This window comes from Heteronotia binoei, chromosome 8 (assembly GCF_032191835.1).
Source record: "Heteronotia binoei isolate CCM8104 ecotype False Entrance Well chromosome 8, APGP_CSIRO_Hbin_v1, whole genome shotgun sequence".
NCBI classification, from domain to species: Eukaryota; Metazoa; Chordata; class Lepidosauria; order Squamata; family Gekkonidae; genus Heteronotia; species Heteronotia binoei.
In genome coordinates this window covers 129444854-129468160 of record NC_083230.1, presented here as the reverse complement: position 1 = coordinate 129468160, position 23307 = coordinate 129444854, and the positions used below count along the sequence as shown (strand labels likewise).

The window sequence follows — 23307 nt, the reverse complement described above, 5'->3', positions numbered from 1 at the left end:
GTTTCCTCCACAAACTGAGTAAAACCCACATTCTTCCTTTCCCTGTACAATGAGCTGCATAGAACAAAGGAGTAGACAAGTTTCACTTTTAAGACCATCTAAGTTTTATTCAGAATGTAAGCTTTCGTGCGCTCTTAAGCAGACTTCATCAGACAAAATGGGAAGGGCAAGCAGCTATTCATGGGAATGTTTTTAGATGATTAAAAGACTCACAAATAGGGGTCTGTGTTTGTTAGTGTTAGAACAAAGCAGGGCTGAAGCAACACCGGAGGGTGATAAAAAGCAGACTGCTGTTGTAGGTGCGAAGTGCCATAAATCTAGGTAACATTCTGGCTTTGTTAGTTTAAATAGAGGGCCTGGTTTCTCAAGAGGTTATACAACAGCAGTCTGCTTCTATGTACGTATGATTCTACGTACCAACTCACTGCCCAGGTACATTAAGAACTGCTGCTTGCCATTCCCGTTTTGTCTGATGAAGTCTGCTTAAGAGCATACGAAAGCTTGCATTCTGAATGAAACTTAGTCGGTCTTAAAGGTGCACTTGTCTACTGCTTTGTTCTATGGCTTCAGACCAACACGGCTGCCTACTGGGAATGATCTGCATACTGATTGCATGTGAAAAGGATGGGGCGTGGCTCAATGGAAGAGCATCTGCCTGGCATGCAGAAGGTCCCAGGTTCGATCCCTGGCAGCATCTCCAGTTAAAAAAGAACCAGGCATGAGGTGATGGGAAAGACCTCAGCCTGAGACCCTGGGGAGCCATGAAGTGGGGCTGTGGCTCAGTGGAAGAGCTTCTGCTTGGCATGCAGAAGGTCCCAGGTTCCATCCCCGACATCTCCAGTTGAAAGGACCAGGCAGGAGGTGATGGAAAAGACCTCAGCCTGAGACCCTGGGGAGCCATGAAGTGGGGCTGTGGCTCAGGGGCACAGCCTCTGCTTGGCAGGCAGAAGGTCCCAGGTTCCATCCCCAACATCTCCAGTTGAAAGGACCAATCAGGAGGGGATGGGAAAGACCTCGGCCTTGAGACCCTGGAGAGCCATGAAGTGGGGCTGTGGCTCAGTGGCAGAGCCTCTGCTTGGCAGGCAGAAGGTCCCAGGTTCAATCCCCAGCATCTCCAGTTGAAAGGACCAGGCAGGAGGCGATGGGAAAGACCTCCACCTGAGACCCTGGAGAGCCATGAAGTTGGGCTGTGGCTCAGTGACAGAGCATCTGCTTGGCATGCAGAAGGTCCCAGATTCAATCCCCAACATCTCCAGTTAAGAAGGACCAGGCAGGAGGGGATGGGAAAGACCTCAACCTCAGACTCTGGAGAGCCATGAACTGGGGCTGTGGCTCAGTGCTAGAGTCTCTGCTTGGCGTGCAGAAGGTCCCAGGTTCAATCCCCGGCATCTCCAGTTGAAAGGACCAGGCAGGAGGGGATGGGAAAGACCTCAGCCTGAGACCCTGAGGAGCCGCTGTCGGTCTGAGTAGTCTCAGCCTAAGCTGTGGAGTCTTGTGAGCAAAAATTATATCTTGTGAGCTCCTTGCATTGAAGTTTGGAGCTGCTCCATAAATGTGTTTGTTCTGAAGTCCTCATTTGGAAAACTGTGTACAATTCTGGTCACCGCACCACAAAAAGATATAGCTTTGGAAAAAGTGCAGAAAAGGGCAACTAGAATGATTAAAGGTTTGGAACACTTTCCCTATAAAGAAAGGTTAAAACGCTTGGGGCTCTTTAGCTTGGAGAAACGTCGACTGCAGGGTGACATGATAGAGGTTTACAAGATAATGCATGGGATGGAGAAAGTAGAGAAAGAAGTACTTTTCTCCCTTTCTCACAATACAAGAACTTGTGGGCACTCAGTGAAATTGCTGAGCAGTCGGGTTAGAACGGATAAAAGGAAGTCCTTCTTCACCCAAAGGGTGATTCACACGTGGAATTCACTGCCACAGGAGGTGGCGGCAGCTGCAAGCATAGACAGCTTTAAGAGGGGATTGGACAAACATTTGGAGCAGAGGTCCATCAGTGGCTATTAGCCACAGAGTATAGATGGAATTCTCTGTCTGGGGCAAGTGATGCTCTGTATTCTTGGTGCTTGGTGGGGGGGCACAGTGGGAGGACTTCTAGAGTCCTGGCCCCACTGATGGACCTACTGATGGACCTCCTGATGGTGCCTGGGTTTTTTGGCCTCTGTGTGACACAGTGTTGGACTGGATGGGCCATTCGCCTGATCCAACATGGCTTCTCTTATGTTCTTATGTGACACAGAGTGTTGGACTGGAGGGGCCATTGCCCTGATCCAACATGGCTTCTCTTATGTTCTTATGTGACACAGAGTGTTGGACTGGAGGGGTCACTGGCCTGATCCAACATGGCTTCTCTTATGTTCTTATGTGACACAGAGTGTTGGACTGGATGGGCCACTGGCCTGATCCAACATGGCTTCTCTTATGTTCTTATGTGACACAGAGTGCTGGACTGGATGGGCCATTAGCCTGATCCAACATGGCTTCTCTTATGTTCTTCTGTGACACAGAGTGCTGGACTGGATGGGCCAGTGGCCTGATCCAACATGGCTTCTCTTATGTTCTTATGTGACACAGAGTGTTGGACTGGAGGGGTCACTGGCCTGATCCAACATGGCTTCTCTTATGTTCTTATGTGACACAGAGTGTTGGACTGGAGGGGCCACTGGCCTGATCCAACATGGCTTCTCTTATGTTCTTATGTGACACAGAGTGCTGGACTGGATGGGCCATTAGCCTGATCCAACATGGCTTCTCTTATGTTCTTATGTGACACAGAGTGTTGGACTGGATGGGCCACTGGCCTGATCCAACATGGCTTCTCTTATGTGACACAGAGTGCTGGACTGGATGGGCCATTAGCCTGATCCAACATGGCTTCTCTTATGTTCTTATGTGACACAGAGTGTTGGATTGGATGGGCCATTGGCCTGATCCAACATGGCTTCTCTTCTGTTCTTATGGAGCCATTTTTCCTGAACTAAGACAAAAAGGTGTGAGTTGGAGGCAAGGGTGGAAATGCGCACGCTCTGAAGAGAAACAGCCTCGGCTCGCCCCTCTCCGGACAAGAAAAGAGATTAGGACCGAAAGATAAGTAAATATTGGGGTCATAATATTTGGCAGTGAAGCTAGAGAGTCAAAGAAATTAAAGGCGTGCTCAGAAGACAGCTAGCACTGAGAAAAAGGGAGTATTTTGGAAAACAGATAAGAACCGGAGGCAGTGATTAGCACCGTTAAAATGGCTGCCACTACAGTGAAACAGCTTTCCGAACAGATAGCACAGTTTCAAGCTTTAATGATGCAGTCTCAGAACAAAATAGAGGAGACTGTTGCTAAAATTAATAATGAAGTTAGCCAGATAAACAAGGATCTGCAAGATATTAGGCAGCTGGCCAACAAGGCTGATAAGGCAGCGTCAACAAATCGGAAGGAGATAGTTTATTTAAAGGAGCAGATTAAAAGCCTCTCTGACAGAGCAAGAAGGGCAAACCTTATCATTCATGGTATTTCAGAAGACATTGACTCACGACACTTGGAAGACGGGATAATAAATTGGCTCTCAGAACAGCAAACAGGTGTTATGATTAATGCTGACCAGGTCGAGAGAGTCCATAGGCTTAGGTCTAGAAGGTCAGGAGGATCTCCGAGACCAGTGATAGTCAAATTTACAAGAGAAAAAGTGCAGCAGCAAGTCTTTTTGGCTTTGAAGAAGAAGAGGGCGCTGGAATTTAAAGGGAAAAGGGTATATGTGAGACAAGACTTTTGCAGTGAAACACTGGAAGAAAAAAGACAAATGAAGCCATTTGCAGATAAACTCTTTCAGAACAAGATATTGTTTACATGGGCTTACCCAGCCACTATTGTGATCTACAAAGAAGGCAAAAGACTCACAGCAAGGAACCCAGCTGAAGCAAGGTGTGAGTTGGAGGCTAAAAAGCTGTGAGCTAGCTCACTAACTCGGCTTAGAGGAAACATTGGTCCCAGCCCAGTCCTCAAACTTCAGTGCCAGATAAAACCCTGTGGAGGCCCCTAGGCAGTCAAAATTTCAGAGTCAGAGAACCCACTCCACTGCCCAAGGGCCCCCCCCCCCTGCAGCCTGCAGGCCCCTTCTCTAAAGCCCCCTGACAAAGCTGCGGGGGAGAGGCAGAGAGAGGCAAACTTGGCGATGACGCCACCAGCAGCCGCCCCGGCCCAGTCGAACCCCTGAGTCTCCCTCAGCCTAACCAACCCCGCAGGGGTGTTGTGAGCTTCCGGTCACCACCAGCCGCTCTCTGACGGGATCGGATTCTTCACCTGTGATGAGCGGCAAGCTGTCCACAGTGGCTGTGACGTCTCTCAGCGCGTAGAGCACCTTGTCTGCCGGAACCAGCTCTCGGCTCTGCTCCACGATGCAGCAGCCGACCGTTTCCAGGATCTCTCTCATCTGAAGGTGTGGAGAAACGCCATTTTAGTCAGTGGTGGTGCTTCATTTGGCAGGGGTCAGTAAATCCCTCAGCAGGCTTTGTAGCCTTCCCCTCACTCCCCCCCTCCCTTCCAGAGCCAAACCAACAACGCTAGGGGGAAAATCTCCTAGAGAGGCAGGAAGTGCTTTTGTTCTTGGCATGTGTGTTAGCAGGAAGAGAAGGGCAGTTGGAAGCCAGCGCTCGAGCGAGCATGTGGTGAGCAATGGAGGCTCCTGCCAGGGAGGCCCCAGGCAGGCAGACTAAGTAAGTAATTCACAAGACAGGGCAAGTTTAGATCAGGGCCAGCAGGACGCGTCTATAACACATTTTGTTTGTCAGGCTGTTTGCTGTGCGTGTGCTGTGCTGTGCTAACCTTTTAAACACAACTGTTTTTGTTTTGTTTTCTTTTCCTATCTTTTTCTCTTTTTAAATAAATATATTTTTACTGTTTAAATGCTGGCAGTCAATCTCTGTACCACCTAGATCCCCAGACCGCTTTAGACCACGCTGTTTTTAAGAAGGGGGCCCCGGGGAAGGGGGAAGGCATGCAGTTGGATAAGGTGCCAATCCTCCAGGGGTGCCCCAAAGAAGCGCTGAGGTCTCTGTGAAACCCAAGTGCAGGGTGGCAGAGGACCTTGAGGCCTGGCCTCACAGCTGGAGAGGGGGATTGGGAGTCCTGTTCCTCTCAATCTGAACCCCGGGACTGAGCAGGTGGTGGCAGCGAGCCCAAGGGGCAGGAGGAGAAATAGCTCCCTCCAGGAGTTGGCGACTCAATAGGGTGCTGACGGGACCGGGTCTGAAGGCAGAATCGGGCCGGTTCCGCCACAGAAGGAGAAAAAGAGGTTGGATTTATGCCCCGCCCTTCACTCGGAGTCCCAGAGGGGCTTACAATCGCCTCCCCTTCTTCTCCCCACAAATAGACACCCCGTGAGAGAGCTCTGAGAGAACTTGTGACTGGCCCGCGGTCACCCAGCTGGCTGCATGTGGAGAAAAAGAAGAGGAGGTTGGATTTATATTCCCTCCTTGCCTCAACTAGGGCCAGGGCTTTTTCAGTCCTGGCCCCGACCTGGTGGAATCAGCTCCCTACAGAGATCCGGGCCCTACCTGGCTTAGTAGCCTTCCGTAGGGCCTGTAAAACGGAGCTGTTCCACCAGGCTTTTAGCTGAGGCTGCGGGCGTCTCTACTTGATCTGGCTGGCCTCCCCTGTCGGCACTGTCCCCTGCGCTATAAAACGGAAGAATATCTGCCATCTTTATGGCATAACATCTCATCATGGCGTGAGATGGGCAGGCTGGGCAATATTGTGATGATTGGAAATTTTCTGAGTGCTATTGAGTTGTCTGTTTCTGCAATGGTTTTATTGTATTTTATTGTTTTGTCATACGTTGTACTCCCCCACCGAGCCCTACGGGGAATGGGCGGAATGGAAATATATTAAAATAAATAAATAAATACCCCACCCTTCACTTGGGATCTCAGAGCATCTTACCATCTCCTTTCCCTTCCCTTTCCCGCAACAGACACCCTGTGAGGCAGGTGGGGCTGAGAGAGCACTCCCGAGAACTGCTCTTGAGCGCAACAGCTCTGAGAGAGCTCTGGCTGACCCAAGGCAGGTGCATGTGGAAGACTGAAATGTGTAGAGAAAGAAGTCCTTTACAAGCATAGCCAGCTTCAAGAGGGGGTTAGATAAAAATATGGAGCAGAGGTCCTTCAGTGGCTATTAGCCACAGGGTGTATATATATGTGTGTGTGTGTGTGTGTATAATTTTTTTGGCCACTGTGTGACACAGAGTGTTGGACTGGATGGGCCATTAGCCTGATCCAACATGGCTTCTCTTATGTTCTTCCTTTCTCACAATACAAGAACTCGTGGGCATTCAATGACATTGCTGAGCAGTTGGGTTAGAACAGATAAAAGAAGTACTTCTTCACCCAAAGGGTGATTAACATGTGGAATTCACTGCCACAGGAGGTGGTGGCGGCCACAAGCATAGCCAGCTTCAAGAGGGGTTTGGATAAAAATATGGAGCAGAGGTCCATCAGTGGCTATTAGCCATAGCATATTGTTGGAACTGTCTGGGGCAGGGATGCTCTGTATTATTTGGTGCTTCTAGCCCCACATGTGAACCTCCTTTTTTTTTGGCCACTGTGTGACACAGAGTGTTGAACTGGATGGGCCATTGGCCTGATCCAACATGGCTTCTCTTATGTTCTTATGTGACACAGAGTGTTGGCCTGGATGGGCCACTGGCCTGATCCAACATGGCTTCTCTTATGTTCTTATGTGACACAGAGCGTTGGACTGGATGGGCCATTGGCCTGATCCAACATGGCTTCTCTTATGTTCTTATGTGACACAGAGCGTTGGACTGGATGGGCCATTGGCCTGATCCAACATGGCTTCTCTTATGTTCTTATGTGACACAGGGTGTTGGACTGGAGGGGCCACTGGCCTGATCCAACAGGGCTTCTCTTATGTGACACGGAGTGTTGGACTGGAGGGGCCATTGGCCTGATCCAACATGGCTTCTCTTATGTTCCTTCTGACACAGAGTGTTGGACTGGAGGGACCATTGGCCTGATCCAACATGACTTCTCTTATGTTCTTATGAGTGGGAAATCAAACCCGGTTCTCCCAGATAAGAGTCCACGCACCTAACCATTACACCAGACTGGCTCTACAAAAGAAGAAGAGGTTGGATTTATACCCCGCCCTTCACTCAGAGTCCCAGAGCAGCTCACAATCTCCTTTCCCTTCCTCTCCCCATATCAGACACGCTGTGAGGTAGATGGGGCTGAGAGCTCTCCCAGAAGCTACTCTTTCAAGTACAACTCCTACAAGTGCTTGGATGACCCAAGGCCTTTCCAGCAGCTGCAAGTGGAGGAGTGGGGAATGAAACCCGGTTCTCCCAGATAAGAGAGCTCTGGCTGACCCAAGGGCATTCCAGCAGCTGCAAGTGGAAGAGGGGGGAATCAAATCCGGTTCTCCCAGATAAGAGAGCTCTGGCTGACCCAAGGCCATTCCAGCAGCTGCAAGTAGAGGAGGGGGGAATCAAACCCGGTTCTCCCAGATAAGAGAGCTCTGGCTGACCCAAGGCCATTCCAGCAGCTGCAAGTGGAGGAGCGGGGAATCAAACCCGGTTCTCCCAGATAAGAGAGCTCTGACTGACCCAAGGCCATTCCAGCAGCTGCAAGTGGAGGAGGGGGGAATCAAATCCGGTTCTCCCAGATAAGAGAGCTCTGGCTGACCCAAGGCCATTCCAGCAGCTGCAAGTGGAGGAGTGCAGAATCAAACCCGGTTCTCCCAGATAAGAGAGCTCTGGCTGACCCAAGGCCATTCCAGCAGCTGTAAGTGGAGGAGGGGGAATCCAACCCAGTTCTCCCAGATTAGAGTCCATGCACTTAACCACTACGCCAAATTGGCTCTACAAAAGAAGAGGTTGGATTTATACCCTGCCCTTCAGTTCACAGACTTCTTTCACTTCCTCTTCCCACAACAGATACCCTGTGAGGCAGGTGGGGCTGAGAGAGCTCTGAGAAAGAGAACTGTGACTGACCCAAGGGTGGACAGTATGGCATCGTACCCCGCTGAGGTCTTTCCCCTGCCTAAAATCCTGCCCTCCCCAAGCTCCGCTCCCCGAATCCCCAGGTCTTTCCCAGCCCAGAGTTGGCAACGCACCCCTTGGAGCATCTCACCTGTTCAGGACTCTGGGAGACCGTGAAGCCAGGCACAGCCTCCAGCTTGTCCAGGGTGCCCCCGGTGTGGCCCAGGCCTCGGCCGCTGATCATGGGCACCTGCAGAGAGGAGGAGGAGGAGGAGAGGGAAAGAAAGAGTAGACTGGCCAAGTCCAATTCAAGAAATATCTGGGGTGGAGCCAGGAGACAATGGGGTGGAGCCAGGAGACATTGGGGGCGGAGTCAGGAGCAAGGGTGTGGCAAGCATCATTGAACTCCAAAGGGAGTTCCAGCCATCACATTTAAAGGGACCGCACACTTTTTAAATGTCTTCCCTCCACTAGAAATCATGAAGGATAGGGGCACCTTCTTTGGGGGCTCATAGAATTGGACCCCCGGGTCCAATCCTTTTGAAACGTGGAGGGTGTTTTGAGGAGACGCATTGGATGCGATGCTGCAAATTTGGTGCCTCTATCTCAAAAAAACAATAAGCAATACTCATCAGGTTTTGTAACACTATGCCAGTTGTACAAACACTTCGTCATAATCATTGTCCCCCCTTTAATTCGCAATACAAATTAGCAAGAAGTCTACAATTTCGTTGAGAACCCACTGGATTCATCCTGAAACCAATGGACTTGGTGTCTGCATAGGAAGAAACTGAAATCGGATTCTGTTTAACAGCCTGAAAACTGAAGAAAATATTAATGGAAATGTTTTGGAACATCTGAAATGGGTGTCTTGTGAAGATTGAAGAAGCTCTTTGTCGTACGCCCCTTTATTGAAGAATTGTAGACTTGTTGCTAATTTGTACTATGAACAAAATCTGTGCTTGTATGATATTTTGGAACATGGTGGATTTTCAGCTGCTTAGTCTAAAACGCTCAGACCCCTTCCGTGTTGTCCCCTGGAAAAGATGGCAGCTTTGGAAGGTGGACTCTAAGGCATTAAACGCTGCGGAGGGTCCTCTGCTACCCAAACCCCACCCTCTCCAGTTCCCAGCCTCAAATATCTAGGGATTTTTGAGCCTAAAGGGGCAACCCTATCCTGGACTGAGAGCTGAACCTGGGAGATGGGTGGGGCTGAGAGAGCTCTCCCAGAAGCTACCCTTTCAAGGATAACTCTGCAAGAGCTCTGGCTGACCCCAGGCCATACCAGCAGCTGCAAATGGAGGAGTGGGGAATCAAACCCAGTTCTCACAGGTAAGAGAGCTCTGACTGACCCAAGGCCATTCCAGCAGCTGCAAGTGGAGGAGTGGGAAATCCAATCCAGTTCTCCCAGATAAGAGAGCTATGGCTGACCCAAGGCCATTCCAACAGCTGCAAGTGGAGGACTGGGCAATCAAACCTGGTTCTCCCAGATAAGAGAGCTATGGTTGACCCAAGGCCATTCCAGCAGCTGCAAGTGGAGGAGTAGGGAATCAAACCTGGTTCTCCCAGATAAGAGAGCTATGGCTGACCCAAGGCCATTCCAGCAGCTGCAAGTGGAGGACTGGGGAATCCAACCCGGTTCTCCCAGATAAGAGAGCTATGGCTGACCCAAGGCCATTCCAGCAGCTGCAAGTAGAGGAGTGGGTAATCAAACCCGGCTCTCCCAGATAAGAGAGCTATGGCTGACCCAAGGCCATTCCAGCAGCTGCAAGTGGAGGACTGGGGAATCCAACCCGGTTCTCCCAGATAAGGGAGCTATGGCTGACCCAAGGCCATTCCAGCAGCTGCAAGTGCAGGACTGGGGAATCAAACCTGGTTCTCCCAGCTCTGGCTGACCCAAGGCCATTCCAGCAGCTACAAGTGGAGGAGGTAGGCTTCCCAACCCCCCCGCTTTGGCGGGAGACTTCTGGGTTCGCAGATAAGAGAGCTCTGGCTGATCCAAGGCCATTCCAGCAGCTGCGAGTGGAGAAGTGGGGAATCAAATCCGGTTCTCCCAGATAACAGAGCTCTGGCTGACCCAAGGCCATTCCAGCAGCTGCAAGTGCAGGACTGGGGAATCAAACCCGGTTCTCCCAGCTCTGGCTGACCCAAGGCCATTCCAGCAGCTACAAGTGGAGGAGGTAGGCTTCCCACCCCCCCCCCCACACCCCCTGCTTTGGCGGGAGACTTCTGGGTTCGCAGCTTCATCCCCCGGTCTCCAGAAATCGGGAAGCGGGGGGGTGGGGAGGGGGGGGAGAACATACCTGTAGGGTTCATGTTGGTGTAGAGCTCCTGAGCAGTTTTTAAAATGTTTGCCCCTTTAAGGCTGGGCAGGAAGGAGGAAACAGGAAGGGCTTCGGAGAACGGCCCCTCCCTTTCTTTGCTTTCGTTTTCACAGCAGGCGGAGTTCTCCGGAAGAAGACCAAGTAAGTATTTGTGTGTGTGAGAGAGGGAGGGGCAGGGAGGGGGGATTCCCTGGTATGGAGGCCTCCCCCTTCCTTTAGAAAGCGTGTGTGTGTGGGGGGGAAGTGTCTACTAGGCACTCTATTATTCCCTATGGAGAACAATTCCCATGGGGAATAATAGGGAATTGATCCGTGGGTATTGGGGGCTCTGGGGAAGCTATTTTTTGAGGTAGAGGCACCAAATTTTCAGTATAGCATCTAGTGCCTCTCCCCAAAATACCCCCCAAGTTTCAAAACGATTGGACCAGAGGGTCCAATTCTATGAGCCCCAAAAGATGGTGCCCCTATCCTTAATGATTTCCTATGGAAGAAAGGCATTTAAAAAGGTGAGCTGTCCCTTTAAATGTGATGGCCAGAACTCCCTTGGAGTTCAATTATGCTTGTCACATCCTTGTTCCTGGCTCCACCCCCAATGTCTCCTGGCTCCGCCCCCAAAGTCTTCTGGCTCCGCCCCCAAAGTCCCCAGATTTTTCTTTAATCGGACTTGGCAACCCTAGGAGGAGGGGGGAATCAAACCCGGTTCTCCCAGATAAAAGTCCACAAGCTTAACCAGAGGTTTTTTTTGTAACAGAAACTCTTTCAACTCTATGATTCACTCGGGTTCAGCTAAGGAATTAGGATTCAACGAGCACATCGCAGGTGGGTTGGCATGGCTGGGGAACAGTGTTGGCCCTCCTGAATTCGGCCCAGACACTGGCCACCTTGGGGGGGGGGGTGGCTCTTACCTTACAGCCACAGGCCGCTAAGGCCGGGGCGAGGGGCAGGCTGACTTTGTCGCCCACCCCGCCTGTGGAGTGCTTGTCCACCAGGAGCCCCTTCCATTTCTCCGGCCACTCCAAGACTTGCCCTGATGCAGCCATCTCCTGGGTTAGCGCTAGGGTCTCTTCCGCATCCATCCCCTGCAGTCGGATGGCCATGAGCATCGCCCCTGGAAGAGAACGGGCGAGGTTAACTCAAGCAGGAAAAAGTCCCTTCCCGCCACTGTTAGGGTTGCCAATCCCCAGGCGGGGCAGAAGCAAAGCAAAATATCTCCACGAAGAACCAGCCTCAAAAAAGTACAAACTAATAAACGTTTTATAAATAAAGCACAAAATAGCACATCCACACCCAAAGTCTCACAGAAGACAAATCAACGTCAATTGGGTGTGGATGTGGCTTTTGTGTCTCGTATTGTGATTAGGTTCACTTCACAATGATGTTTTTTGTTTTACTTATAAAACGTTTCTTAATTTGTACTTTTCTGAGGCTGGTTCTTCGCGGAGGTATTTCTTCTGCTCCGTTGTTCTGTGTTTCTCTGTTTGGTTACCACATAATCCCCAGGCGGGGCAGGGGACCCCCATTGGAAATAATTAAAGATAGGGCCACCTTTTGCGGGGTCATAAGAACATAAGAGAAGCCATGTTAGATCAGGCCAATGGCCCATCCAGTCCAACACTCTGTGTCACACAGTGGCAAAAATTTTTTATACGTACACACACACTGTGGCTAATAGCCACTGATGGACCTCTGCTCCATATTTTTATCTAAACCCCTCTTGAAGCTGGCTATGCTTGTGGCCGCCACCACCTCCTGTGGCAGTGAATTCCACATGTTAATCACCCTTTGGGTGAAGAAGTACTTCCTTTTATCCGTTTTAACCTGGCTGCTCAGCAATTTCATCGAATGCCCACGAGTTCTTGTATTGTGAGAAAGTGAGAAAAGTTCTTCTTTCTCCATCCCATGCATTATCTTGTAAACATCTATCATGTCACCCCGCAGTCGACGTTTCTCCAAGCTAAAGAGTCCCAAGCGTTTCAACCTTTCTTCATAGGGAAAGTGTTCCAGCCCTTTAATCATTCTAGTTGCCCTTTTCTGGACTTTCTCCAATGCTATAATATCCTTTTTGAGGTGCGGCGACCAGAACTGCACACAGTACTCCAAATGAGACCGCACCATCGATTTATACAGGGGCATTATGATGCTGGCTGATTTGTTTTCAATTCCCTTCCTAATAATTCCCAGCATGGCGTTGGCCTTTTTTATTGCAATCGCACACTGTCTTGACATTTTCAGTGAGTTATCTACCACGACCCCAAGATCTCTCTCTTGGTCAGTCTCTGCCAGTTCACGCCCCATCAATTTGTATTTGTAGCTGGGATTCTTGGCCCCAATGTGCATTACTTTGCACTTGGCCACATTGAACCGCATCTGCCATGTTGACGCCCACTCACCCAGCCTCAACAGATCCCTTTGGAGTGCCTCACAATCCTCTCTGGTTCTCACCACCCTGAACAATTTAGTGTCATCCGCAAACTTGGCCACTTCACTGCTCACTCCAATCTTTTTGAAACTTGAGGAGAGGCACTGGATGCTATGCTGGAAGTTTGGTGCCTCTACCTCAGAAAACAGCTTCCCCAGAGTCCCAGATACCCATGGATCAATTCCCCATTATACCCTATGGGAATTGGTCTCCTTAGGGCAGTGTCAGACGTGTAACTTGCTGAAACTGAATTGTAGAATAGAGATGCTTGACATGACTAACGCCATGATGTGCTCTGATGTGAACTCTGCTTTACTAACCCTGAGAAATGTAGCAAGTGCCTTTTCCCAAGCCTGCTGTAACCGCAAGGAGAGAATCTCACACCCAGCCAAGGAGCCATCTGTGGCTTTTGAAGTTAACATCTCCAAGGTCCCTTTCCCTGAGAAAGAGATAAGACCATGGGAAGACCTAAATGTCTCCGGGGGTGTGAAAAGGGCTGTATTGTTTCCTGCTTTTGAAATGTAGAAAAGGCTGGCTTCAGCCTTGAGAAAGTATTAAACTCAATCTGCCTCTCTGCTTGACTGTTTGTTCTCGAATAAATGGATTAATTTTTATCAAAGATTTCAGGTTTTCACGGCTGGTAACATCATTAGGGTTTGTAGAATCTTTCGGGATCAAGTGCCGTGTTCTACTGGAGAAAGTTTTCCTTCCAGACATTTCGTTCTCAGCTGCGGAGAACATCCTCAGTGGCGATTAATTTTTGCAACAATATGATCCGTCTTTATTTGAAGTTCCACGTCTTGACAGGCAGGGGTGGGGAACGTCCATCCCGAGGGCTGTTTACAGCCCTCAAGACTACTTAGTCTGGCCCTCAGGGATTACTGCGCTGAGCCTAGCCACATGGCAGCCTCTCTAGGATCCACTGGCCAGCTGGCATCCCTTTATTTCCCTTTTGTTCCCCACATTTCTTTATTTCCCTTTCTTCTCCCCTTTCTTTTCCTTTCTTTTTCGTGGAGAGCCAGTTTGGTGTAGTGGTGAAATGTGCGGACTCTTATCTGGGAGAACCGGGTTTGATTCCCCCCTCCTCCACTTGCACCTGCCGGAATGGCCTTGGGTCAGCCAGAGCTCTCTTATCTGGGAGAACCAGGTCTGATTCCCCCTTCCTCCACTTGCAGCTGCTGGAATGGCCTTGGGTCAGCCAGAGCTCTCTTATCTGAGAGAACCGGGTTTGATTCCCCACTCCTCCACTTGCAGCTGCTGGAATGGCCTTGGGTCAGCCAGAACTCTCTTATCTGGGAGAACCGGGTTTGATTCCCCACTCCTCCACTTGCACCTGCTGGAATGGCCTTGGGTCAGCCAGAGCTCTCTTATCTGGGAGAACCAGGTCTGATTCCCCCTTCCTCCACTTGCAGCTGCTGGCATGGCCTTGGGTCAGCCAGAGCTCTCTTATCTGGGAGAACCGGGTTTGATTCCCCACTCCTCCACTTGCAGCTGCTGGCATGGCCTTGGTTCAGCCAGAGCTCTCTTATCTGGGAGAACCGGGTTTGATTCCCCACTCCTCCACTTGCAGCTGCTGGCATGGCCTTGGTTCAGCCAGAGCTCTCTTATCTGGGAGAACCGGGTTTGATTCCCCACTCCTCCACTTGCAGCTGCTAGCATGGCCTTGGGTCAGCCAGTGCTCTGGCAGAGGTTGTCCTTGAAAGGGCAGCTGCTGTGAGAGCTCTCTCAGCCCCACCCACCTCACAGGGTGTCTGTTGTGGGGGAAGAAGATAAAGGAGATTGTGAGCCGCTCTGAGACTCTATCCTTGAAAGCGCAGCTTTTGCCAGAGCCCTCTCAGCCCCACCCACCTCACAGGGTGTCTGTTGTGGGAGAGGAAGGAAAAGGAGATTGAGTAGTGTGATTTGGGCAGACTCGGAGGAAGGCAGCCACTTGTCTCTTCGCTCCTACTAACGCTAAGTTGTTTTAATCTTTTAACTTTTATCTTGCCTTGATAGAAGGAATTGTTTTTAAATAATCTTATCCTATCACCTCACTTTTAATATTTGGTGCCTCTGTTTTGTCTTTCCCAAGCTCTGGCCGTTTAATTAGTCAATAAGCCTCTGCTTTCGTTTTCTGAATCAGAAGCTGCTGCAGCTAACGACCTACAGCTGAAGTTTTATAAAGTTTTACATAGTCTTAGCCTGTCTCTCAAAGACAGGGTTTTATTTTTTGTTTTGTTTTTTTAGAATCTTTTAATCTGAACTGAAGGTTGAAATTAAGTCAACTCCTGCAAAGCAACAAGGCAGAGTGCAGTCGGCTACAGAGTTGGCTCTGACAAATTTGGCTTTTAAAGATATTTTACGATATTCTTAGCAGATGTTGCGGCTTTTATCTGTAAGTTTTAAGACATTAGTTGTTTGGTATTTTTTTATTCATTTTTATCAGGACAGGGCTAATTGCCACCCAATAGAACCCTTTTAATGGCATGGGGCAAGCGGCCAAGAGAAGTGGAGGAGGAATCTGCTTCTTTGCCACTTTGCAAACAGTTCAGGATAGAGGACTTTTTTACCCTAAACAATAAGTCCGAATCTGCTCTGCCGTCATTTGCTATTGAAACATCGAATCGTTTCTCCCCTCTAGAAGACAAGGTAGAGCCTGCTGAAAAGGAGGAACCGACTAATGAATTGACTAATGAGTCTGACCACGAAGATGGCGTTGACTCTCAACTCCTGTCTGGGGTGGGGGCTTTAAAGGTGCAGCAGAGTCAGCATGATAATGAAGAAAGATCCATGTCTTCTGACGAGCTCGCCCCAATTACCCTGACTGCAAGCACAGTGGATTGTATCTTTAAAAAGTTAAAGGGTTTAGAAGACCAAATACTTGACCTTTCTTTGGAACTAAAGAGACTATCAGTGTCCATGGATAAAGTCTACTTAGCCCAGCTGGATGATACCTCTATTGGAGCTCTAGCCCCTTTAAAGCGACGTCCGTCTGCAACTCAGGAGGTTGATCCCCGGAGCTCCTTTACGGAGTCTAAGGTCAGCATGGGCCTTAAAAGGAACGTGCAACAATTGGTTCTACAGCCCAATAAGGTATGCATCACTGTTTGTCCTTATGGCAGAAAGACCCCATGCTGGAGAAGTAAACTTTTAGCTAAATCCCATCTCTGTGAACTTCTTCATCTGAACTATCACAAAATTGACTTGATTACCATTGAATCTCTTAATGATCAGTCTCAAATGCAGAGGATTCTGCTTACCTTTCAATCCCCCAACATTCCCTCACTAATTTTGAGGTGAAAGAATTACTTATGGTCAAAGGGGGTTTTCCCCGTACGGTCTTTTATTAACTCTCAAACTAATGCTCTGCTGCCTAACCTGTCCGCAGGGGTCAGTACGCGAAGTAATCCCCATCTCTTGAAGAACGCATCATCTTCAGCGGCAAAATATAAGGCTGCGATGTGTCTTAAGGCATCCAGATCTGGTCAGTCCCAAGCAAACCCCGAGTTGCATAATGAGTCATCAGTGCAGCCCTCTATGGATGTGACGCATAGTCCCCTTAATGTTTCATTAGAAGATGACCTTTTGCAGTCATTCGGGAGTCTTCCAGCAAAAGATCAACAGGCGATACTCGTAAGACTTGAAGGTACTAAGCTGCAGCTGCAAAGGTCTTTAGAGCCGGGAAAATCAGTTCCTTCAATCAACCTGGATCCTGCTGGCAACCCCCTGTCCCCTTCTCCTCCATCAGCTGACTTAATCGATCTGTCTATGGAACTCTCTCTAACTGGCTCAACGGCACCCCAACATAACGGTTGTATTTTCACTGATGATTCCAGGGTGTTAGAAAGGATATCCATTATTGATTGACTACCAGCTAGGGAAGCCACAAGGAAGATCCACATCATCTCCTGGAACATGGCTGGGTGGAAGAGTAAAGTGAATGACTCAGATTTTTTGGACTTTTTGAAATCCTTTGATTGTGTCTTCCTTCAGGAAACATGGGCAGAAGACTGTTTTAGACTGACGGATTTTAAAGTTTTTAATCTCCCCGCTTATAGATCTCGCTCTAAAGGTCGCAGTAAAGCAGGCCTGGCTGCTTTGGTGAAATCCAGCTTACCATTTAAGGTGATCCTCTTGGATCCTTGCCCGCCAATTGCCCAGGCTTTATTGCTGTCCTCCCCAGCACTGACCCTAATCATGATTAATGTTTATTTAGCCCCTTCTAATGGTGAGCTGGAGTTTGATGCTGTCTGGGAGAAATTTTCTGACTATGTGATGTCTTTGTCTAGGAAATTCCATACTGCTCAGCTCATGATTTTTGGTGATTTTAATGCTCGGATAGGCAGTAACAATCAGAAATGGATCTCTCATTTTGGCTTTGAAGCGGTTGAATCCCTTCCACTTCAATTATGTTTACCCCGTTGTTCTAAAGATACTTTAACCAACAAGGCGGGTCTTAGATTAATTGAATTCTGCATAGCGCACAATGTTATAATATTTAATGGTCTCTCCAAATTTCCGGCTGCAACTGACTTTACTTTTTTTTCCACAAGGGGTTGCAGTGTGATAGATTTTTGTGTGGGTTCACCCAACCTTCTGTCATCTATCGATAACTTTTACATCGATCCGCGCACAGAAAGTGACCACCTGCCCCTAACTCTATCCCTAAGATTGGATCTGGAGGTTAATATGGTATCACCTTCCCAATCCGTGAAGGCCCCTGAGAATGTTCTAAAAAAAATCAAGTGGTCCCCGGCCCTAGAAAGGGAGTTTTCTTCCCTCTTTGGCTCTGAAGTGCTACGCAGATTAAGGGATTCAATCATAAATTCCAATTCAGACGATTCAATCCTTTCTGGATTTTCATTATTAATTGATTATTGTAGTGCCAAAGCTAAACCTGTGATCTTGTCTAGGTCTAGTTTCTCCAGCTGGTTTGATACAGATTGTTTAGCTTGGAAACAAGAACTGAGAGCTCATTTTAAAGAGGCTTGTCAATCCAAAGACCAATCAAAAATTAAGGCCTACATTGCTTACAAGACAGCCTACCTGGAGCTTACTACATCTAAAAAGAAAGTTTTCTTTCAGAGTAAATGGGACCAACTTTACCACTCGATAAAATCTAACGGTAATAAGGCTTTCTCGAGAATCATTTCAGGCAATCTAAAAAACAATTCTGTTACTGACCCAAATATCTCTGAGCAAACATGGGTTGATTACTTCTCTAACATTTTTGCTGCTCCATGTGTATCCCCTCCTATCTTAGCAAACCTCTCAGTTACTGATATGCCGATCTGGCCTCCAGTAACTCTAGAGGAAATCAGTGAGTTATTGAAGGATTTAAAAGCGGGTAAAGCACCTGGCCCTGATGGCCTTCCCGCTGAGGTATTCACAAAGTTTGCCGATTGGTGGCTCTTGCCCCTTGCAAAATTGTTCTCTTTTATCGATCTGTATGGCTCCATCCCTGACCCTTGGCTTGACTCTATAATAATTCCAATATACAAAAAGGGGGGGTTGGAGTTACCAGAAAATTTCTGCCCCATTAGTTTATTATCTATAGTGGGCAAACTGTATGCAAAACATTTAGAACTCCGATTAACTGACTGGATGCGCCTAGGCAACATCATAGGTCCTGAACAGATTGGCTTCTCCAAAGGCAAATCTGCTATGGATCACTGCTGCACTCTGGCCTTCCTTGCTGAAAAATATATGCATACCGGGTCAAAAAAATTATACGCTGCCTTCATCGATTTGAAGGGCGCTTTTGATTCAATAGATAGAGCCCAACTATGGATCAAGCTAGGTCACCTGGGAATGGACCCTCGTCTGCTGTTTCTCTTGAGGAAACTTCATTCTAATACCTTTTGCCAAGTGAAATTTTCTTCTAGCGGTGACTTGACTAGTAAAATCCCAGTGTTAAAGGGGGTTAAACAAGGTTGCGTGCTGGCCCCGCATCTTTTTAATCTAATTTTTGAACCCTGTCAACGGTCATCCGCCTAAACTTGCAGGCCGAGCAGTCCCCTTATTACTTTATGCCGATGACACTACCATCCTCTCTTGTACAAGAGTGGGCCTGCAAAGGTATTTGAATGCCTTTTATGACTACTGTAATTGTAATTCACTTACTATCAATTACACCAAATCTAAAGTAGTTGTCTTTTCAAACTGCTGGGGCCCACAGAGATGGTTTATTGGCAATTCAACAATCGAGCAAACAAAAAATTTTAAATACTTGGGGATCACTTTTAACCACAAGTTAAGCTGGGTTTCACATCATAACAACACCGTCAACTTGGCTAAATGTTCAGCTGCTCAAATTAAACAGTTTTTCTTTGCAAGGGGCAACCAATTAGTTCCAGCAGCTATTAAAGTGTTCAAAGCCAAAACGCTTGCCCAAATCCTCTATGGTATCCCTATTTGGATCTCAGCTTTTACCAGGAAAGTGGAGGGCATTCAAGCCTCATTCTTTAGACAAATTCTTGGTTTGCCAAAATGTGTGTCCTACTTTGCTCTCTGCTCTGAAGTGGGTCAGTCTTTGGTGGAGACAAAAGCCTGGATTGCAGTGTTTAAATTCTGGCTCAAAATTCATTTTAGAACAGATCCCAACAGCCTTCTTGATTGTATGAAAAGAGACCCATATATTTCATCCTGGACAGCAGTGCTTCTGTCTAAACTCAATCAATTGGGGTTAGAGGTAGATGATTTTTCTACCGCTGATGAGTCATATATCTTCAGATGTATTAAACTGAGACTATGGGAATCGGAGGATACGAAATTACAGCCAACTGACCCTTATATTTGCTCTCCAGCTTCCTTAGGTCTTTATGCTTTTTGTGGCAAAATGCCCAATTATCTATCAGACCTAACCACTCCAAGTCATCGCAGGGCATTTATGTTGGCTAGACTAAACGCGTTTCCCTCCAAAGTTTTACAAGGGAGATATCAGCGAGTCCCTTTAGCCGACAGACTTTGCTCCTGTGGTGCAAATACCCCTGACTCAATCCAGCATATATTGCTTGATTGTTCTTTATACCATAACCTCCGTAAAGATTTATTTGGCAAGCTTTCTTTTTCTCCAGATTTGTCTATTCTGCCACCCTGTTGTTATTTATTGAGTGATACTGAGGGGGTGGTTAGTGAGGCTGTGGCAAAATTTCTGGCTGACATCCTTAAATTTAATTCTGACCATGTTTGAATGCATCTGTAAGCTTGGTTTTATCTTGATTTTATCTCCAATGTTTAAATTTTTATATTCTGTGTATTTTTATCTGAATCTATTATGCCATTAAAGGTTTGGTATGGTATGGAAAAGGAGATTGTGAGCCGCTCTGAGACTCTTCAGAGTGGAGGGTGGGATATAAATCCAATATCATCTTCTTCTTTATTTCCCTTTTGTTCCCCACATTTCTTTATTTCCCTTTCTTCTCCCCTTTATTTTCCTTTCTTTCCATTTCTTCCCCCCCCCCATTTCTTTATTTCCTGTTATTCTAACTTCTTCCCACTCCCTTCTTTATTTTCCTTCATTACCCAGTTCAATTTGCACGTGATTATCCCAGAGGCTGTGGCCTAATATGCTAATGATTATGTGACCTAATCTGTTGATATTAGAGGATGTGGTCTAATATGCTAATGAGTTCTTGCTGGGCTTTTTCTACAAAAAAACCCACAACCCCAAACCTAGGCATTTGCCTAGGGCGGTGGGTCGCGTGGGTGCCAAATTAGGCTCTCCCCACATGACTTCAAATAGAAAAACAATTATTTGCATTAATTTTGCCAGCCCGAATCATTCTCCCTCGGCGGAGCACTGTTTTTTAAGCTGATAATTTTGTATGGCCCGCAAATGATGTTATAAATATCCAAATGGCCCTTGGCAGAAAAAAGGTTCCCCATCCCTGCCATAGGGAATAATGGAGTGCTCCCCCTGCTTTCTGACCCTAAAGTGGGGGAAGGGCCTCCAAACCAGGGGATCCCTGCCCCCATCTGGGGATTGGGAACCCTAATTTGATGGCCCCTGACCGGCATCCGTTTCTCCCCTCCTTCTTCCAGCCCCTCTTCCCCCCATCCCCCACTCCTCACCAATCTGCCCATCCTTCAGGGTGCCTCTCGTCACGCCGTGGATGAAGGTCCGGATGTCCTCCTCTTGAAGCTTCTCGCCATCCCGTTTCTTACGGATTATTTCTGGGACGCTGACGCTGCTGCCTGGATCTTGGGCCGGGGTGTGAGGAGGTCCCATCTCTGCAAGGGAAGGGCGAGTTGAGCTGCAGGGCACCAGCTTTGTGAAGCTTCTGTTTCCAAGGCCTGTCTGTCAAGGAGTTCTCCCCAAATCACAACTGATTGGCAGACGACAGAGACCTGACAGTTGTTTGGGAGGACACACACCATGGAATTATACTAGGGTTGTGTCAGGTCTGGTTCAAGAAATAGCTGGGGACTGGGGGTGGAGCCAGCAGACATTGAGGGTGGAGCCAGGACACTTTGGGGGTGGAGCCAGGAGACACTGGGGGTGGAGCCAGGAGACACTGGGGGTGGAGCCAGGACACTTTGGTGGTGGAGCCAGGACACTTTGGAGGTGGAGCCAGGAGACATTGGGGGTGGAGCCAGGACACTTTGGGGGGTGGAGCCAGGACACTTTGGAGGTGGAGCCAGGAGACATTGGGGGTGAAGCCAGGACACTTTGGGGATGGAGCCAGGAGACATTGAGGGTGGAGCCAGGACACTTTGGAGGTGGAGCCAGGAGACATTGAGGGTGGAGCCAGGACACTTTGGAGGTGGAGCCAGGAGACATTGAGGGTGGAGCCAGGACATTTTGGGGGGTGGAGCCAGGAGACCTTGGGGATGGAGCCAGGACACTTTGGGAGGTGGAGCCAGGACACTTTGGAGGTGGAGCCAGGAGACATTGAGGGTGGAGCCAGGACATTTTGGGGGGTGGAGCCAGGAGACCTTGGGGGTGGAGCCAGGACACTTTGGGAGGTGGAGCCAGGACACTTTGGAGGTGGAGCCAGGACACTTTGGGGGTGGAGCCAGGAGACATTGAGGGTGGAGCCAGGACACTTTGGAGGTGGAGCCAGGAGACATTGAGGGTGGAGCCAGGACACTTTGGAGGTGGAGCCAGGAGACATTGAGGGTGGAGCCAGGACATTTTGGGGGGTGGAGCCAGGAGACCTTGGGGATGGAGCCAGGACACTTTGGGAGGTGGAGCCAGGACACTTTGGAGGTGGAGCCAGGACACTTTGGAGGTGGAGCCAGGAGACATTGAGGGTGGAGCCAGGACATTTTGGGGGGTGGAGCCAGGAGACCTTGGTGATGGAGCCAGGACACTTTGGGAGGTGGAGCCAGGACACTTTGGAGGTGGAGCCAGGACACTTTGGGGGTGGAGCCAGGAGACATTGAGGGTGGAGCCAGGACATTTTGGGGGGTGGAGCCAGGAGACCTTGGGGATGGAGCCAGGACACTTTGGGAGGTGGAGCCAGGACACTTTGGAGGTGGAGCCAGGACACTTTGGGGGTGGAGCCAGGAGACATTGAGGGTGGAGCCAGGACACTTTGGAGGTGGAGCCAGGAGACATTGGGGTGGAGCCAGAAGCAAGGGTGTTACAAGCATCATTGAACTCCAAAGGGAGTTCTGGCCATCACATTGAAAGGGACCTCACACCTTTTAAATGCCTTCTCTCTTGGAAACAAAGAAGGCTAGGGCCATCTTCTTTGGGGGGCTCATAGAATCGGAACCCCTAGTCCAATCTTTTTGAAACTTGGAGGGTGTTTTGAGGAGAGGCACCAGATGCTATGCTGAAAATTAGGTGCGTCTACTTAAAAAAAAACCCCTTCCAAGCCCCAGATACCCACGGATCCATTATAACCTATGAGAATTGGTCTCTATACGGAATAATGGAGCACCAAGCAGACATTTCCCTCCCCCCCTCACACACACTTTCTGATGACCCTGAACCAGGGGGCCTTCAAACTGGGGGATCCCCTGCCCTCACGTGGGGATTAACCCGCAGTAATCATGCTGATTTGCTTTGTTACTTTCTTAGAGGGATTGCTGGCTTGCTAATCTACTGTGCTATGTCTGTAACACTTCATAAGTAACTTTCTGCCCAGGGAATGTGTGGTACAACTAGGCACTGAAGGGCAGTTGCTTCTCAGGCCCAGAGACTTTCCCTTTAGAGAATAACCTGCTTCAGCTAGAACTGATAAGAGCAGGGGATGCTCTCCTTGGAAGGAAGAAAGATGCTCTGAGTTCAGCATTGTAATGGCCAGAACACAAGTTTAAGAATATAAGAACATCAGAGAAGCCATGTTGGATCAGGCCAACGGCCCATCCAGTCCAACACTCTGTCACATAAGAACATCAGAGAAGCCATGTTGGATCAGGCCAATGGCCAATCCAGTCCAACACTCTGTGTCACATAAGAACATCAGAGAAGCCATGTTGGATCAGGCCAATGGCCAATCCAGTCCAACACTCTGTGTCACATAAGATCATCCGAGAAGCCATGTTGGATCAGGCCAATGGCCGATCCAGTCCAATACTCTGTGTCACATAAGATCATCCGAGAAGCCATGTTGGATCAGGCCAATGGCCAATCCAGTCAA

At 48.7% G+C, this 23307-nt stretch overlaps 1 protein-coding gene across 1 annotated transcript in view; it reads right to left on the bottom strand.

Annotated features, from left to right (window-relative positions):
- The window catches only part of LOC132575793 (thymidine phosphorylase-like), a 46918-nt gene extending 25973 nt beyond the window's left edge, over window positions 1-20945 (bottom strand). Inside the window, exons 1-4 of the mRNA XM_060244482.1 lie at window positions 20789-20945; window positions 11223-11425; window positions 8145-8243; window positions 4300-4429 (exon numbers count right to left, since the gene is read on the bottom strand). Of these exons, the coding sequence (XP_060100465.1) occupies window positions 4300-4429; window positions 8145-8243; window positions 11223-11425; window positions 20789-20945 (589 nt within the window). The remainder of the gene's footprint in view (window positions 1-4299; window positions 4430-8144; window positions 8244-11222; window positions 11426-20788) is intronic.
- Between the last annotated feature and the right edge of the window lie 2362 nt (window positions 20946-23307).